The 19,462-nt window shown below is 39.5% G+C and overlaps 1 protein-coding gene across 3 annotated transcripts in view; it reads left to right on the top strand.

Annotated features, from left to right (window-relative positions):
• Positions 1-19,462, top strand: part of PEK (pancreatic eIF-2alpha kinase) — a 360,137-nt gene that overhangs the window by 312,472 nt on the left and 28,203 nt on the right. For 2 of the 3 annotated variants that reach the window (XM_068227627.1, XM_068227628.1), the window contains exon 14: positions 17,022-17,201. The exons of the other annotated variant lie outside the window; for it this stretch is intronic. In XM_068227627.1, coding sequence (XP_068083728.1) covers positions 17,022-17,201 — 180 coding nt within the window. The remainder of the gene's footprint in view (positions 1-17,021; positions 17,202-19,462) is intronic. 3 annotated transcript variants of the gene reach the window in all.

Raw genomic sequence — 19,462 nt, 5'->3', positions numbered from 1 at the left:
TAGGAACACGTGAAGCAATCCTGACTTTACGTCTGATCTTAGAGGATCGAATCAAGAAGGACAAGCCCACGTACATGGCATTCGTAGATCTAGAAAAGGCATTCGATAATGTTGATTGGACCAGGCTATTTATGATTCTGAAGATGATAGGGATCAGATACCCAGAACGAAGTATTATCTACAACCTGTATAAAAATCAGTCTGCAGTGATAAGAATCGAGGGCTTTGAAAAAGAAGCAGCAATCCAGAAAGGAGTGAGGCAAGGCTGCAGTTTGTCCCCTCTCCTTTTCAATGTTTACATAGAACAGGCAGTAAAGGAAATCAAAGAGAAATTTGGAAAGGGAATCACAGTCCAAGGAGAGGAAATCAAAACCTTGAGATTTGCCGATGATATTGTTATTTTGTCTGAGACTGCAAAAGATGTCAAGAAGTTGCTGAATGGTATGGATGAAGTCTTAGGTAAGGAGTACAAGATGAAAATAAATAAGTCCAAAACAAAAGTAATGGAGTGCAGTTGAACGAAGGCAGATGATGTAGGAAATGTTAGATTAGGAAATGAAGTCTTAAAGGAAGTAGATGAATATTGTTACTTGGGTAGTAAAATAACTAACGATGGCAGAAGTAAGGAGGACATAAAATGCAGACTAGCACAAGCAAGGAAGAGCTATCTTAAGAAATTTGCTCACTTCAAACATTGATATCGGAATTAGAAAGATGTTTTTGAAGACTTTTGTGTGGAGCGTGGCATTGTATGGAAGTGAAACATGGACGATAACTAGCTCAGAAAGAAAGAGAATAGAAGCTTTTGAAATGTGGTGTTACAGAAGAATGCTGAAGGTGAGATGGATAGATCGAATCACGAATGAAGATACTGAATCGAATTGGTGAGAGGAGATCGATTTGGCTAAATTTGACGAGAAGAAGAGATAGAATGATAGGACACATCTTAAGACACCCAGGACTGTTCAGTTGGTTTTTGAAGGAAGTGTAGGTGGCAAGAACGGTAGGGGTAGACCAAGGTATGAATATGACAAACAGATTAGAGCAGATGTAGGATGCAATAGTTACGTAGAAATGAAAAGGTTAGCATATGATAGGGTGGCATGGAGAGCTGCATCAAACCAGTCTATGGACTGATGACTCAAACACAACAACAGTAAGAGTGTAATGACACTCATATGCTAGGTTGAGTACAGTATATTGATGCAGATAAGGTGTTTTCAGGCCAGGAAATGAATTTTTAATACATTAATTTTAAGTTTGACAATAGTTATTAGTAGAAAAAATTAATGTTACAAGTGCATTCACAGGAATGTGAAGAATGAAACAGTTGTAAAAAGAAAGTGTCTAGCAATGACATCTGAAATGACCATCCAGCAATAAAAGTGAGATACAAGGAAACAATGTAAGACCAAACTGGGTCTTAGAAAATACTGAGTACATACATACGTCATCATTACCCTATACCTTTCAGCGTTCAGTCTGCAAGCCTCTGTGAATTTACTAAACATCGCCACTACTGTCAGATTTTGTATTATGGACACTCGAGTTTAGGCTTTAATTACAATAGGCCTATTGCAATGCGAGTTATACCAATATTTTCCTTGTTTAATTCTACATTAGCGTATATAAGACACATTGTTTTCGACGTTCATTAAATATTTTTTATTTGTAGTTGTAATAAATACTGCCCGGGTTTTTTGCTTCTTCTCTAGGAAGCGCTCACTTATGAATATATACAAGGAAAACTATTTGTCTGCTGGTAATGAAATTTTTATGTTATAACCACGTGTATTTGTATTGTAATACTCAAGTTATAATTTTTTCAACCACCCTGAAAAAAGTTCTTATCATTTTTCTAAAGCAACTCTTTCTCAGCCCTGGATAAACGTACAGCAGCAAACTTGGGCTTGTTTTGAAGCACTCAGTCATGACTATCAGAAACTACAACAACTGTAACCATACAGTGTGGTACCGAATTTATGAAGAGTAATATTGAAAGGAGGTTTTGTGTACGCTGGACTGTGCAATTAACAGCAGGCCGGGTGGTGAAATCGGGCGTAGTGTTGCCGCCTTCAGTAGTAATCATGCACGCAACAAACGCAGTACACTCGCCCTGGGCAGTTGTGAAACGGAATTCCCGTGACCTTGATTTGTCCGCAAGCTATTTTCAGTGTTGTCCTCTGTTCTGCATGTTGGCCACGTCACTTCAAGATGCGTCTGAGACCGCCGTTATCAGAGGGTGAACTTGCAATGATTTTGAGTGCTATTTGTTTCTTTCAATGTGAGAGGGGAAAAAGTTGGGGACTGGAGATTCCCTGTGTACCAAAAGGTGGCAGATTGTCTTGTATTATCGCTGTCGTCAGTGAAGAGAGTACAAGCCACTTCAAAGGAGAGTGATGGAAATACGTCGTCCAGGTCAAAAAAGAAGCCGTGTGTGAGATGGGGGCGTCCGAAAATCCATCTCGATGATTTTACTTTGGGCACAGTACGAAGAATATATGAATAACATATTTCCCACAATTAAAAGCCTTCGCATGAAACTAGAAAATTCGGCGGATTTTCCTTACATGTCAATTCCTATGCTTTTGAAAGTAGTTCAAAGCTTGGGATTCAGATTCAAAAAACTAAACAGGAAACCAGTGCTAATGGAATCTGTGTCAGTTACTGCATCCCGACATACCTACCTTAGACGAGTTAGAGACTAAAGAGCACGGGGCTACAAGATCTTCATTACAGACGAGACATGGTGCGGACAGAACCATACTATGCATTAGGGGTGGAAAGAAAACGTGGATGAAGCCTTAGAAAACAACTTTGACAACTATAATCTGTACAGAGGGTACATTCAGCAAATTTATGGATGGCATGGAGGGTTCAAAACACCGTCTGGAGCTGGGAAATGCATCATAATTTTACACATCGGAAGTGAAAAACGATTTCTTGATGGTGCAGAACTTTGTTTTATTGGCAAGAAAGGAAGTGGTGATTACCACAATGAGATGAACTCGACTCATTATGAAAAATGGTTCACGAAAGTCCTGAGTTTATTGCCTCAAAGGTCAGCTGTCGTTATAGATAAAGCTCCATATCATACGATGGTTGATCCTTCATCCAAAAACATGAACATGTCATGGCCGAAACGTGAAATTATACCTTAGATAATGTACCGGGAGGTACACCTCAATGCCGCACGTTTAAAAATAGCGCCTAAATGAACTCCTCTATTGGTGAAACAGTGAAACTTTTTTTTGCTAGGGGCTTTACGTCGCACCGACACAGATAGGTCTTATGGTGACGATGGGATTGGAAAGGCCTAGGAGTTGGAAGGAAGCGGCCGTGGCCTTAATTAAGGTACAGCCCCAGCATTTGCCTGGTGTGAAAATGGGAAACCACGGAAAACCATCTTCAGGGCTGCCGATAGTGGGATTCGAACCTACTATCTCCCGGATGCAAGCTCACAGCCGCGTGCCTCTACGCGTACAGCCAACTCGCCCGGTAACAGTGAAACTGAAACTACTCCAACTTAGAAATTTACTCAGATGATGTCACCACAGAAATAAGATGTACTGTAATTTTATTATTGTGAAGTTTCCTGAACTGACTTAATTTCTACTAGTTTTGTTTGCTATCCATCAAGAAGTTTGGACATTCTTCCACAGATGACACTACTAAAAACTATGATTTTGCACCCTGGTGCGAGGTATAAGAACTTATAATTCAAAGAAGTTTTGTATTCATAAGTTTTTTGTTACTGATTGATGTTCATTTATTTTTGGGTTGGCAATATTTCCTTTTTATTTCTGCCAGTTTTGAATCTAGGCGCTCGCTAATTTCTGTAATTAATTTTCTACCAATCACTGGCTTCTTGTTCGATCCTGAAGTGTAACTTTGAATTGGACCAATTAAATTGAGAGGGTGTGGCTGGTTTATTCCTGAATGATCTCGAACCTTCCCTGAGCGTTTATAAACTGTGGCTTTTCACGTCTCTTGGCCAATTGATCGTCATCTTACTGTGCGTGTGCGTGTGTGTGTGTGTGTGTGTCAAAGCGGGAGGTGGGCAGCCTCTTTCGTCAGCTTTCTGTCTTTCTTGCTAACTCCGCAGTTTAACCCGAGGGAAAGGTCCGAATCATTAACTATGTAACCTACTTTTCTAAAAATGTAACTTTCTGCTGGCTAATGTAAAAACTTCATAAAATCTTTAACTGTAAATCAGGGATAGAGAGTGAATTACCCTCTCGAGCTCCCCTTCATCTTGGTTTGAGGTGAGCTCCGTCTTAATTGGACGTAAAGAAAAATATAGTATTGACTAGGAGGATTAAAATAGTTTTTGTACAATTTTGTAAGAGGTTCAACCGTCAATACGGATTTATAGTCTGTAATGAAAGCAACTGACTAGGGTAAATATTTGTTCGTAAATTGGAGAATTGATTATTGAAATTCATTACCTGATTCTACCCAGCACCTCACATTCAAAAGGTATGTGTTCAGCTGATTCCTCTGCTTCACTGCATTTCCTACATATATTGTCTCTTATTACTCCAATTCTGTGTAGGTGTTTTTTCAGATAGCAGTGTCCTGTCAACAGTCCTACTACCCATCTTATATTTTCTCTGCTGAGTTTCAACAGTTCTTTAGTATACTTTTTGTTTGGTCCTTTTATCAGTTCCTTTGCAAGCCTGCATCCTGGAGTATTTTTCCAGTTCTCCAGTTGTTTAATTTGTACCCACTTGCCTATGTAGTGTTGGGCTTGTCCATAGGAAATCCCGCATACAGGTTCTGGGCCTACATAATATGTTTCTGCCCCTTTCCTGGCCAGTTTATCTTCCTTTTAAGTTCCTTCTGTACCTGCGTGCCCTGGTACGCATGTTATTTTGACATTGTTGTACTTTGAGGGCTTCAGGAGAAGTGAATGGCAATACCAGACAATTCTAGATATTATCCGGACTGCTTCTAGTGCCTTAATGGCCACTTGGCTCTCCGTAAAAATGAAAATGTTCTTACTCCTTGTTCCTATAGTTCATTTTCAGATTTTCTTCAAGACATGTTGTGGTAGCTATCACTTCAGCTTGAAAGACTGTAGTGTGTTTGCCCAGGCTCATCTGGATTGATCTCTCAGGTCTTTCCCTGTTGTACCCTCCTCTTGTGCCATCCACAGTCTTTGAGCCATCAGTCCACCACACTGTATCTTCTTTTTCAGTATTCCATTTGTTGATATCCCAGTCTTCCTTTTTTTATTGTCTGGGTCTCATACGTTTTTTTCAAAGTTGTACTTTGGTATCATATGATCAGAAGGCGTGTGTAGAACTTCCTCTGTTAATTTTACAGTGTCCTAGATTGGGTCTTTGTGCATTCCAGCCCTCTGATTGTGCCAATCTACAGTATATGGAATCATTCTAGCCTGTCCTTTTATGAAATTGCATAGTGATGGGAGGTCTAGTGAAGTATTCAAGGCTTTTGTCAGCATAGTTCTCATGGCCCCAGTTATGGCTATGCATGCCATTCTCTGTAGGCTATCCAATCTACTACTGACTTTTCCTTGACTTACTTTCTGCCACCAGATGATTGCAGCATAGGCCATCAACGGTCTAATGATCATTGTATATATTCACATTGCCATTGATGGTCTTAGACCCCATGTCTCCCCGACGGCTCTTTTATATGCATACAGCAAGTTCTTGGCCCGGGTTATGTTCCTTTCTATATGTAGATTCCATGTTAGATTTTTATCTAACATTACACCTAGGTGCAGTGGCTGTTCTTCCATATGTATATCTTTTCCAAATAGCTTTAGTAATCTCTTTCCCTCCAATTTGCTCGTTCTTGTAAAAGGGACCAGAGTTATCTTGTTCGGGTTGACTGATAGTTGTTCTTTCCGACACCAGTTCTCCACAATTTTAAGTGATCTTTGCATGAGGTCCTGGATAACACTCGTCACCTTAGCTCGTACCACAATCACTGGGTCATCTGCGTATCCTTGTCTATAAAAACCCTGTTCGTTGAGCATAGCTATGATTTTGTTCACTACGAGGTTCCACAGCATAGGCGAAAGAACTCCTCCCTGAGCACAGCCTCGGGTGGCCCTAACTGTCAGTGTTTCTTCAAACAGCGTTGCTTTTATCTTCCTTCCGTCTAACATGGATTTAATCTATTTGATGACGGTTTTACTCACTTTGCTCTTTCCCAATGTTTTGATCATAGAGTCATAGGTTGTATTGCTGAAGGCTCCTTCTAGATCTAGAAATGCCGCCAGTGCAATTTCCTTATATTCTAGGCTTTCCTCTAGTTCACAAACCAACTGGTGGAGTGCTACTTCAGTGGATCTGCCAGGTCTATATGCCAACCGATTTTCATGTAACGTTGAGTTCAGTTGCACCGTTCTTCTGATATATTTATCCAGAATTTTCTCCATTGCTTTCAGCATGAAGGAGGTCAAACATAATGGTCTTTATGCTTTGGCTTAGGCATAATTTGCTCTTACAGGCTTAGGTATGAATACTGCTTTAGCTTCAGACCGTGATTTCGGCGCGTACCCTAAAGCTAGACTAGCTCTGAAAAGGTCTGTTAGGGCATTGGCGAGTATCTTCCATCCTTCCTGTAGGAGTATCAGAAGTATCTCATCTGGCCCCAGAGCCTTTATAGGATGAAAGTGTCAATTGCCCATTTTACATATTTTATTATTCTGTTGGCACAGTTCCAGTCTGCTCTTCGAGCTCCAGTCTCTGTTCCAACTGTTTCTTCTTCTGTCATCTTCTCAGCTTTTTCAGGTTTTTCAGGCGTTTGCTCTATTAACCAGTGTTACATCTGATATTTTTGACATTTTTGACATGCTCTATTGGTGAAAAATATCTAATTCCCTCCATGGGAATATAGAATTTTCCATTCGGAATTGCTAGGCGGGCAATAATTCCATTGTGGAGATTTATCTCCCATATGCAGTTATCAGACTGTGCCTCTTGTAAGGGCTTCTGATAAGTCCACCTGCATACAGCCCAGCATCAGTGGGTAGGGTCTGACACATCCCACTCTGATGAGTCTAGTGTCAGACCTAAGACAAAAAGCCTTATATCTGATATGTTTTTGACATCTCTCTACATCTCAATCCCACATAGTCTCGCATCTGTTGCAAATTGGATGTGCTGGTGGTCTGCAATGATGGTTCCTCCAGCACCTTCCAGTCTTTAATAAATTTTGCAATATGTGTAGTGCTTGGTGTAATGTCTATTACCTCCCTACGATTTTTATTTATAAATGTAGGTTTGTTTCCTAGGTTTAGTATTATCAACTCAGTTCCAATAATAAACGCTAGTAAAGACTCACCTCTTGCATTGCAGTCCCCATACCGTGTGGTGTGAATTTGCATCTGCTCCAAGGACTAGGTGTTTGCCTTTCCTCTTTGCATTGCAAATTAGGTTCTCAACTTCTTCTGTTGGGGGCAGATTAGTTGACTCATATGGGATGGGATGTACACAAAGCGTATGGTTATTTCTGTGGGTTCCTCCCAATTTCCAAGTTTAATCTTGGAGACGGTTAAGTCCGTAAGCAGTGTTCCTGCAGCATAAGACATTTTAGTTTCCTATACGCAAGAAGACATGTTCTGGGTATTTCTGATGTTGTATCGTACATCAGCCTACCTCCAGATTCTGCCAATCCTGCTACTGTGCCCTTTACTACCCAAGGCTCTTGAATAAGGGCCACGTCAATAGACTTGAACTTGAACTTTCTGGCAAAATTGGCCACAGCTGCTTTTTTATGCTGAAGATTGGCCTGAAGGACCTTCAGCACCATCTTTATCAACATTGGGTTTCGTTATTCCCCTGATGATCTAAAACTTGATCTGCTCAAGTACGAGCTTAGCCTTAAGGCTTCTCTTTTTGAGCTATTCAAATTCTCTTTCACCAAGGGCTAAAACGACTGTGCTTCCTGTCTTGTCGATTGAAGTGGCATTTAGCACTCTCCACTCTTGCGTTAGAAGTTTGGTATCGTGCTGATTGACTTTGAAAAGAACATCCTCCACTTTCATCTTGTCAAAAGGTGGTGGGAACTTGGTGATGATCTTGGTCGTGTTCAGCACTCTTTTTGCATCCGCCACCTCTATGGCCTCCCCTTTCCATGGGTTACAATTTGATACTGTCTGTTCCAGCCAACTTTTTGTTTCAGGATTTGCACAGATCAGTACCATAGCTCCACTTTCCAGCCTTGGTGACTCAAGGAAGCCTGGTAGACATCCGTCTGACAGCAGCTTCATTTGTGCTACCAGAGCAGATGACAATTCAGTTACGTCTTCCTCCTTGAGTTTTCCTTCTGGAAAGGTCTTGGGTATTATTGCGACTGTAACTGAGGATAGTCTTTCCGAAAAGGACATGACTTTTCTTCCTTCTGTTTCTTGGAGGGTGGTTTTGTAGTCAAACTTGATGGCGTGTTTTCCTCCGACATTGGCCTTTTGAGTTAAAATTGAAACAATTGATAAAGAGATTCAACCTATTCAATACAAAAGAACAAGAAATGTAGTGAATTACATTTCCATTTAATAATTGGTAGAAATGGTACCGGTTTTGACCCTAGTCCAGGTCATCATCAGCCGATTAAGACGAAAAACAATGCATAGGATCAGTAGAAGAGGCGATATAAAAATGAAAGGGAGATACTGTAAAACTTAGAAGAAGTAAAATGCAAATCACTCAAAAGAAAACAGTGCGCAATTCTCTGAGCGGTAGCATAGCACACGCAGCACTAGGCAAAGTCCCACAATGTTTACGAATAGCGGAGAACAGTTAAATGAGCCAGTTTTTAAATATTGTCAGGCATAAAGTCACATCACAATCGAACATGTATGTAGATCCATAATCGTGCAGGAGTTGAAGATGAGTAGATCCATTGGGCGTAGTCATTTCCATAGCGTCTCACGGATCCCTGTTCCTTGGCTTCTTCTCCACCCAAGTTCCAGCCACTATCTTGGTTTCTTTCCTCGCCTTCTTCTTTTCCTTGTAGTAGGCACTTGTGCGAGGTGGTCTATCTATATGCACCCTATTCTCTGCCGATATCTTCAGGATTTTCTCAGTGAAATCTCCTGTTTCCTTTTGTCCAGAAGTCTGCTTTCTTGTTGCTTCTTCTGTTTCTTCTTCAGGTTTGGATTCAGCCTGCCCTACTGGGACTTCTGTCTCCATATTCTCCTCTTGGGCCTGCCACTAGACCTGCTCTTCTGGAGCTTCCATAACTTCCCTTGGTATTTGTTTAGGTGGTTCATTTGGAATGTCCATGGTTCCATATGATGTAGGGTTTTTGCCCCTTCTAGGGCCCTGAGCGGCGTTCTCACCATCTGTGATGAGGCATTCCGCCAGACGTTGTCCTCCCGCAACTCAGGCTCTCCGTAGCAGGCGCCACGCCCCTTAGCCGCCATCCAGCAGTCCGCCCCTGGCCCAAACCTGATCAGGTTTGTTCCACCTTCAGTAGACCTACTCACGTGGTTCCTACTTGGCATTATCATGACTGACTTCACAGCCATGAGTTCTCCCTAGGTTGGATTTGCCCCATTCCCAACCTGCGGCTCGTTCAGGTTATGTAGGGCAAAGTGATGTGTTGGTTCCAGTATACCACAGTAAGCTTTCACCTCAATCACCAACACCCACATCACCTGAACCACCATATCACCCATGCGGAGGTAACATGAATGCCTCTCTAGCATGTGTGAGCAAGGTTTCCACTTCCAAGCCTTGGCTTGGGCTAGTAACAATCACACTGCCTCAAGACGTTTTCTGGCAATACCTGTTTTTGGTCATCGAGGGGGTATTTTATTTCCTTCAGACCCTCCAGACAAGTCCGGAGGGCCCCCCCTATCCGCCACCTGGGAAGCGCCCGATAGGGGAACAGGCAAGAAAACCCCCACGGGTTACCTGTGATTATTACCACTATATGAGGAACACGGTGAGTCTATGTTACTTGTGATTTGTACTGCCTCATGAGGAACACCGTGTTTCTACTTTACCAGTGATTAATACCATTATGACGGGCTGGTGACCTAAATTTTGGACCCCTTTAGACAACAAGCATTATTGATTTAGGATTTTGCTTTGGAAGCAGTCTCTTGTTCAGTTTATGTCATTCTTTTAAGTCATTTTATGGGAAGGTGGGCATTGCGAGTCGGATCCACTGATTATTTTAAGTCCATAATCATTGTTCATCGTCGACTTTTTGAATTCTAGTCAGTTGATGGATTTTGGAATTATTTTAACTTCAGTATTGTGAGTTGGATCTGCTGATTATTTTAATTTCATATTCATCCATTCATTCTTCATCATCATGTTTTGAATATGGTCAGTGGATGAATTTTGGAATTTTAATTGTCATTACATTTTGTCTCATGTTGTATGATTAGGGGCCTATGACCTAGATGTTAGACCCCTTTAATCAACAATCATCATCATCATCGTCATTTTTATTTTTTAAAGGGTGGTATTTAGCTCTCTTAGCTTTTCCAGGCTACAATTACAGTCCCTGGCCATTATTAGACACACTATATTTTTTTTCTTTTTTTTACAATTCAATTGTCTCAGTGGTCTGGTTTTGCAAACTGGTTCACCTATGATTGTTTAATGGGTTACACAGCTGTAATTGAATGAAATACACCTAAGCTCATTTGTTGTACACTATCATACTTTTGAGAGCTGGTTATTGATGAACAAGTACCATTGCAGTCTTGAGAACAGCAAGAACTGACGTGTTTGAAGTGTGAGTGCATTATTAACATCTAGTATTGTTGGTTTTCTGGTTTTTTTATAATCTGTAGCCTCTAATTATAAAGTTTCTGATTACTGATAGATTTTAGACACAGTACAATAAGAAAAACAGTGGGTAAATTAAATGATTTGATGCCTCAAAAGATTGCGGAGATAAAAGCACTAATTGGTACCAGTATGTATTCAAATCAGGAGATTTCCTGAAGATTGGGTATATCTGAATCATCCATGAGGCGTGTGAAGAATAAAATGGATGTTCGTGAGGAATTAGTTCCTCAAAGGAAGAACAGGTGTGGCAGAAGACCAGTATTTTCACCAACGCCCTAAGGTATCCACAAATATGTGCACGAGATGCTGTCAGTTGGTACAGTTATTTTATTCACATATATTTACAAATCAGCACACACAACCTTAATTGCTGTTGGCACAGACAAAACACTTACATCACAAACTGCCATTTAAAACAAACAACTGCCTATCTCTTCAATATGGCGACTGCGTTTACCGCATGCCACGAGATCACAAGTAAAATCTTGCTACACCATAACTAGCTAACCAGTAACTCTCTTCCAATAACCTCCAAATAATAACTCGTTCAGCAACTAACTTGTCACCGTCAAGATCGTTTCCTAAAATATGTGCCTGGCCAGGCTTCTAGAAAGCTACATTACAAACAAAAAAAAACTACCTTTGTGTTGAATACATATAGTGTACAGAATATTCTCAATCATTCTCTTCTACCTATTACCATTCTGTAAGTTACAGTGTGTTTCACAATTATGAATTACAAAATACAGGTAAGAATAAATTATATAATATTAATTTACAGGTATTTACATTAACCGAACTCATATTAATATTTATGTACAACACATGTTCCATGACATAACCTCACAAACAGCACGATCATATCGTATGTACCGGTACACATGATGTAATAATACTAAAACTAAATGGATATAATAACCCTTCATAGCCATACATACAAGTAATAATAATAATAATAACCATAATCGTAAAATAATAATAATAATAATAATAATAATAATAATAATAATAATAATAATAATAATAATAATAATAATAATAATAATAATAATTTGTGCTCAATATTTGCATTAGTTACCCATGGGTGAGAGAAAATTGTTTTCAAGTTATAACTGTTTATTGCACTTGCATCAGTTCGAGTACTCCTTAAAGAAGATATGCCATGAGAACAGGTCTGCTCTTTCAAAAAAAATTAAAATGAAACTGGAACACAGTGGCGTCAATTCTTGATGTACAGAATATACAATGATAATACCTTCAGTAATTCTTCTTCTTCATACAATAATTTAAGAAAATAACTTCCAATAAATTCTTCAAGTTACATTAAAACATCCAGAATGTCTTTTCTTCACGGTTCTTGAAATTAATTTATATGATACACATAAAACACAAGTACATGAAATTTACAGTTCCAAACAATATGTAATTAATTTCTCAGTCTGTAATTAATTTCTTAATCTGTCCAGAAAATAAAATGGTAAAAGCACATATTAAGCATTTCTGTGGCTTCACTGATTACTGTTCACTGCTGTTCAGCCATGGTCACATTCCTCCCCTCCCCCCTAAACTCGAGCTACGTCCAAGTAAGGGGAAAAACCCCACAATAATACATTTTACTTTACTGAGGGGGTTGTGACCACACACGATCCGACACTTAAGCGCACTTAAATCTTGATGTCGTTCTCGTCAGGAACGTCCATACAAATCAAAGACTCACAAGTTGACCACCGGTATTGCTGTCCAATATAGGTGCTGGCCCCGGCCGCACCAACGACCTTCATCATTTGCAGTCCCGCCGAGGCCACCAGCGGAGCCTCCTTTCAGCACACTTGTGTAATAACCTTGTTTATAACAGGCAGAGGCTTCTGGCACAGCACTGCCGACTGCCGCCATGAGCGCCTGCCCACTCCAGCATCAGATAGTAGTGGTCCTAGATACTTTGTAGCCTCCAAGTAGGTACCACATTTTGGAGATGCACCAGCGCAGCCATTGGAACATAAATACACACTCAGCAGAAACAGAAGAAATAAGGCCACTGGCCAGAACTGTTGACGAACTAAAATTTATGAGTTTCAAGGGTGGGTTTATTTTTATTTTTGTGTAACAAATAACAAAACTCCTTAGGGAGGTCCCCTCCCATAGACCAGGGATACCCCAACCCCCACTGGCAAGCGCTATTACAACATTTCAAAAGGAAAACATTAAAAGATTAAAGAAAATCCGCCGGAGTTTACCCTAGTACCAGAAAATTTACAGAAAATTCCTAGCTATGCACATTAATGAAGGTCTAAATCTTACTCCAAAATACATTATATTAAATTATACCTAGCATAGTCACAAACAAACCTCTTTCCCGCGGATTGCGTAGTAAAGCGTACTGGATTCGCACATTGTCTCCCGCGGGTTGCGTAGTAAACCGTACTCGACTTTCAAACCGACTTCCTCTGCCATCTGTCTGCTTAACATATAACTTTTTGGAACCAGTGAATTCCCTATGCTTCCTAGATACTACTGGCATGCACGGAATCCTAAAATAAAGGGTTCTTTTATGCGTTTTCTTAGATAGAACAGACAGCTGACTGAATGTAAACACATTGCAGCAACATGGCTGCTCATAACCAGTTGAATGCGGAGGATATTTGTTACAAATTAGACCAATATGTTGACAAAGGCAATGGTAGTGAGTTTGAAGTTGTACGTATGATAATAAAAATGGTATGGGAAGCATTTGGGACAGGATATGAATCTGAGAGAAATCGAAATACAGCACAGGACAGGAAATGTTCATTCAGGTACAGTCTCCTTTTAAAATATTAGGCCTACTTGTAAAAATCATAATTATCAGTCTTAATTCTTCAGTTAATTCTGTTTCGGACTATGAGCCTCTACTTAATTACATAATAGCCTATTCCAACTAATGTCAGTTTATCTTCCAATCCCATTCAGTCAAAAATTGTTTATAGTTTGTATGTCCAAGAGGAAGCACGATTTGCTATCTAAATATCTTCATCCAACTGATCCCAAAAATGAAATAAATTCGGAGATTCAGGGTGAATTCCTGCGTTCTCTGCATTACCAAGAAAATAAGAGCCCCATCATGTCCAGCAATTTAGACTGACTTCAAGAACAAGCAATTTAACATTATGCACCATATTGGATGCTTCCTGATGTATCATTCTGAACAGGGGGGGGGTCTTGCGTGTAATTAGGTGATCACATTGTATCATTTTAGAATAACAATAGTGTATTATCCATTGTTACAAAATTTGAAAGTGATATCTTAGGTGGTTTTTACGGAATAAATTATTTAGTGAAGGTACTCCACAACTATACCTGACAAGCAAATTATTGCTCTAGGTTTCGCCCGACAGTGAGTCAAAGATATTCCGTAGGAAAGGGTTATAACAGGCAGAGGCTTCTGGCACGGCACTTCCGACTGCCGCCATGAGCGCCTGCCCACTCCAGCGTCAGATAGTAGTGGCCCTAGATACTTTGTAGCATCCAAATAGGTACCACATTTTGGAGATGCACCAGCGCAGCCATTGGAACATAAATACACACCCAGCAGAAACAGAAGAAATAAGGCCACTGGCCAGAACTGTCGACGAACTAAAATTTATGAGTTTCAAGGGTAGGTTTATTTTTATTTTTGTGTAACAAATAACAAAACTCCTTAGGGAGGTCCCCTCCCATAGACCAGGGATACCCCAACCCCCACTGGCAAGCGCTATTACAACATTTCAAAAGGAAAACATTAAAAGACTAAAAGAAAATCCGCCGGAGTTTACCCTAGTACCAGAAAATTTACAGAAAATCCCTAGCTGTGCACATTAATGAAGGTCTAAATCTTACTCCAAAATACATTATATTAAATTATACCTAGCATAGTCACAAACAAACATCCTTATTACAACTAATATTCTTAGTTAAACTATAAAATCCAGGAGATTGCTGGCCAGCCTTTTACCCAAAAGAAAATTTTGCTTATAACTAAATTCCTTATAACTACATCAATTCAAATAAAGAAAATTCACCAGAAAATAACTAAATTAAATTACTGTGTGCATTCTGTGCATTCTTAATTGCCCAACATTAAGAAGAAAACAAGACAAATAAAAGGAAAAATTTAGGATGTTGGGAACTCAAAACAGGGAAATAACTACTTAATTACGTTAGCTTGCAACCTTACTACAATATTACATTAAATGAGGTTAGTAAGTCACTATTCATTTACTATGTCATGTACTCGTTATTAAAATTTTAACACAGATAAAACTCGCATTACGTATCACATGTCACACCAGTCAAATTAAAACGCAATTAAGCCAGGAATACAGAATTTAAGATCACATTAAATTTACCAACAGAAACTCCGATTCACATCTTACTGGCTTTTTCATTTTGTTTCAGGTTTGCTTTAGTGACAAGTCCACATTCAAAATTTTCGCAAATAATTGTGTTCGTACATAGGTACCCTAGTGAAAAGTACCACTCCGATTGTGTTGTGCAGACTATGAAACATCCCACCAAAGTCATGGTTTGGTCTGTCATCTGTGGGAAAGGGTCTGGACGTGACTGGGGGAACAATGCGGCAAGACCAGTATATGGTGGTGTTAAGGAGGAGACTCCTACCTCAAATAAAAGAATGGTTCCCTAATGGAGAACCATTTGTGTTTATGCAAGACAGAGCTCCATGTAACACAGCGTGATCAGTAAAATTCTATTTGCAGCAAGAAAACGTATCTTTGTTACCCTGGCCAGGAAATTTGCCGGGCTTGAACCCGATAGAAAATGTTTAGGAGCTGGTGAAAAGGTGCAAAGGAAACAATCACCATAAAAATTTGTCTCATTGAAAAGATAATTCAAGTCGGGTTTCATCATCCTCAGATGCAGGACACTGTACAAGCTTGTATTAATAGTATGCCAAGCCACATCACAGCATTGTTAACAGCTAAAGGAGGCTTGGCAAAGTATTGAGACATTTGGCTTAGTTCTGATTACTGAACATTTGTAAAGGTAAGGTAAGGGTTATTCTGCCCGAAGGCAGGTCCGAACCTCCGCAGAGGTGTTCCTGAGCCGGAGTTTACATGCGCTAGGGTGGCCAGTTCCTTTTCGCTCCTCCATTCCCTTACCCCCCACCAACAGCGCGTGGCAACTCATCCAACTCCTGACCACACCCAATATTGCTTAACTTCGGAGATCTCACGGGATTCGGTGTTTCAACACGGCTATGGCCATTGGCAACATTTAAAAAAAACAATAATAATTAACATTAAAACTGAGTGGTTTATCAGTTCATAATAATCTGTAATGTTTGAAGAAATTGAATCCCTTCATTTAGACAGATCAGAATTATCTTAGTAGCTTTTTATACCTTCTAAACTCGTATTATGTAAAAAATTCAATGTGCATCTAATAATTTGGCCAGCGACTGTACTGTATGTGAGGAGTACCCTGTATTTCAAAAATGGTATACCTTACCAGAGTTTCACTTGTTCACAAGAGCTTTTAATTCCTTGAAATATCCCATATATATCAGCATATGCATGTTAGTCTTGTTCCTGACCTATCCAATCAAGTGTACCCAAGGTTCTGCTGAATTGGAAGTGAAATGAAAATGGCCCATTGGAGTTGAAACTTCCTGACAAAATACTTGTTGCCATTGTGTTTTCCTTAACTGAATTAATTTATTATAGAAATTGATTTGTTCTGGACTAGTTCTGTATAGATGATAATTTGATTTTGATAATGATTTTATGGCCACACTATAATCACAGCCATGAAAGAAATGGCTGACTGGTTAGAAAAACTCCAGTGTGTATTTAGTCTGTTAGACGCGGTTCATAAATTTTAAGGTAATGTAATTCCAAGATTTCTATTCTTGGATGTAGTTGTTTAGAGAAAAGTATGTGAACACTTTGAAGTTAAAACCCATTGAGTAATCGGGAGATAGTGGGTTCGAGCCCCACTCGGCAGCCCTGAGGATGGTTTTCCATGGTTTCCCATTTTCACACCAGGCAAATGCTGGGGCTGTGCCTTAATTAAGGCCACGGCCGCTTCCTTCCACTTCCTAGGCCTCTCCTATCCCATCATCGCCATAAGACCTATCTGTGTCAGTGCGAAGTAAAAAAAAAAACCATTGAAAGTATTTTACATGCCTGATGCTTTCAGTACTTAAAGAATAATACATGGTTTACAATTTCTGTACATTACATAGTTCTTACCCTTTGTTTTTAGCCATCAAACATCTTCTTCTCATTGAATGGTCAGATAAAAGTTGGAGACTTTGGTCTGGTAACAGCAATGGTTGAGAATGTTCCTGAGCAAAGAACACCCTGTCATGATCAGAATGGTGTTGTTTGTAATGATAAGCACACAGCTCAAGTTGGCACACAGTTATACATGAGCCCTGAACAGGTAAGTTTTCTTCATTTAAGTATTGTTTCTGCTGCCCCACATTCCAATTCAAATATAAAAAGTATGTTTGTATTGTAGGAATAAAATAACATATTTATTTATTTATTTATTTATTTATTTATTTATTTATTTATTTATTTATTTATTTATTTATTTATTTATTTATTTATTTATTTATTTATTTATTTATTTATTAGATAAATATATAAAATTGAAGAGTAATATTGTAGACTTCAGTCTATGAAAATGAAATTAAATGAAATGGCGTATGGCTTTTAGTGCCGGGAGTGTCCAAGGACAAGTTCGGCTAGCCAGATGCAGGTCTTTGATTTGACTCCCGTAAGTGACCTGCACGTCGTGGTGAGGATGGAATGATGATGAAGACGACACGTACACCCAGCCCCCGTGCCAGTGAAATTAACAAATTAAGGTTAAAATTCCTGAGCCTGCCAGGAATTGAACCCGGGACTTCTGTGACCAAAGGCCAGCACGCTAACCATTTAGCCATGGAGCCGGACACTTCAATCTATTATCAATATCAATCACAACTAGTCCAAAAGTCTCCATCATGCCTCAGCAAAGTCATGGCCTTCTTGATCGTCTGCTGGATTGTGACCACCAAAATTGCACTACTTCCGTGGTCACTTCCTACATTCGGTCGCCTTTGATGGCCATCAGTCCAGGGCTTTATGAACTCGGCACAGGCAGTAGTTGATCTGTTACCGTCATGATGGCCTACACATCAGTCACTGAATGCGCTGTGGGCTTTCACCTTAGTGATGATAGGGACCTAGGAACTACTACTTCAGTTTTAGGCCAGGTACTATCTGGGTGCATTTGATGGTTACTAGGTTTCCATCCTGATACTGTCAAGTAGGGTGCCAGCTTAACTTGAAGGATTTCTTGTTCTCTTCTTGAACCTTGAATATCTGCAACTTTGCTTCCTCTCAGAACTGGTCTCATTTCTTCTCAAATCTAGCAACCATTTCTTTCTGGATCACATATATCTTCAAATCAGTTTAGTGTCTCATCTTCACTCCAGTCAGGAGTTCAAAATTTCTTCTTCCAGTACTCCATGGTAAGCAGATTTAATGGCTCTTTGAACAGCTGTGTACCATTTTGCTGGTTCTGAAATTGGGAGTTTTCCCAGAACTGAGGCTTATCAAAGAGTTGAAGGCAGGCATTTAGGCTTACTCTTGAGATTCTTAGCACAATATCGGTAGCTTTTGTTTTTTACAAGTTCATGTGAGGAAGTAATTACGGGTTTTCAGTGACATCTGTTTGTAAAAGGAAGGCTTCAGGTTTCACTTTAGAGATGTTGATGTCATCTCGATTTATCACTACAGTACTTCGGCTTAATTCAGAATCACTATCAAAGGGTAGAGAAGGATCCACCTATTCAATACCATTAGCTTGTATAGTGTCTTATAGGACCCTCTCAATAGTCAATCTGGTGTTGGTATCTGTACCAAATGCACGTGATTTACGAGAAACATAGACACATTCACTTCAAACCAAATTAAACAATAGATCACTACATCTGATGAAAAGGAATACCTATTAAAGTTATGAATGTTCCCCTTCAACAAACCATTACCCATATTACTATTGTACAAAACATAATTTATAAACCAAGTGACTTGTCTGTGGAGATGGGGAATACCAAATCCCAGATCAACTCAGGAATGTTTGGTTGCTGTAGGAGCAACGGCATAGTTTAGTACTGACAGCAGCAGTTTTGAAGTGCCGTTTAATTTCAATTTTGGATATGTTGTTTGGACTTCATCAATGTTTTAAAATTTGGATTGTAAATTTAAACATACCAGATTGTTTAAATTTATTATGTGTTGTATGTGAGCACATGTTTTTCCAATTGGGTCGTGGCTGCACATGACTCATTGTATATGGGGTCGAAACTAGTCCCAATAATATAAGACACTATACAAACTAATGGTATTGAATAGTTGGACCCTTCTCTACCTTTCAATAGTGATGAATTGTCAATATGGACCATAATGGAATTCATAACCTATGATTAATTCAGAATGTCATGATTAACAGCATCTTCATGGTGTTTCTTCTTCCTTTGTTTTGGCTGACTGTGGACCACGTTCATTTGATTTTAGCTGCTTCTGGGCTTTGATCCTCACCCAGTACTCCTTCATTCTATCATTCTGCAATTTCTTCCTCTCTTCTGCTCGCAGTGCTTGGGTCTGGGATCTAAGTTTTTCTTGCAAACACTTAGTGTCCGTGATTCTCGA

The sequence above is a fragment of the Anabrus simplex genome, chromosome 5, assembly GCF_040414725.1.
Source record: "Anabrus simplex isolate iqAnaSimp1 chromosome 5, ASM4041472v1, whole genome shotgun sequence".
Classification (NCBI taxonomy): Eukaryota; Metazoa; Arthropoda; class Insecta; order Orthoptera; family Tettigoniidae; genus Anabrus; species Anabrus simplex.
The sequence above is the reverse complement of the archived record's forward strand: the minus strand, read 5'-3'. Positions and strand labels throughout refer to the sequence as shown.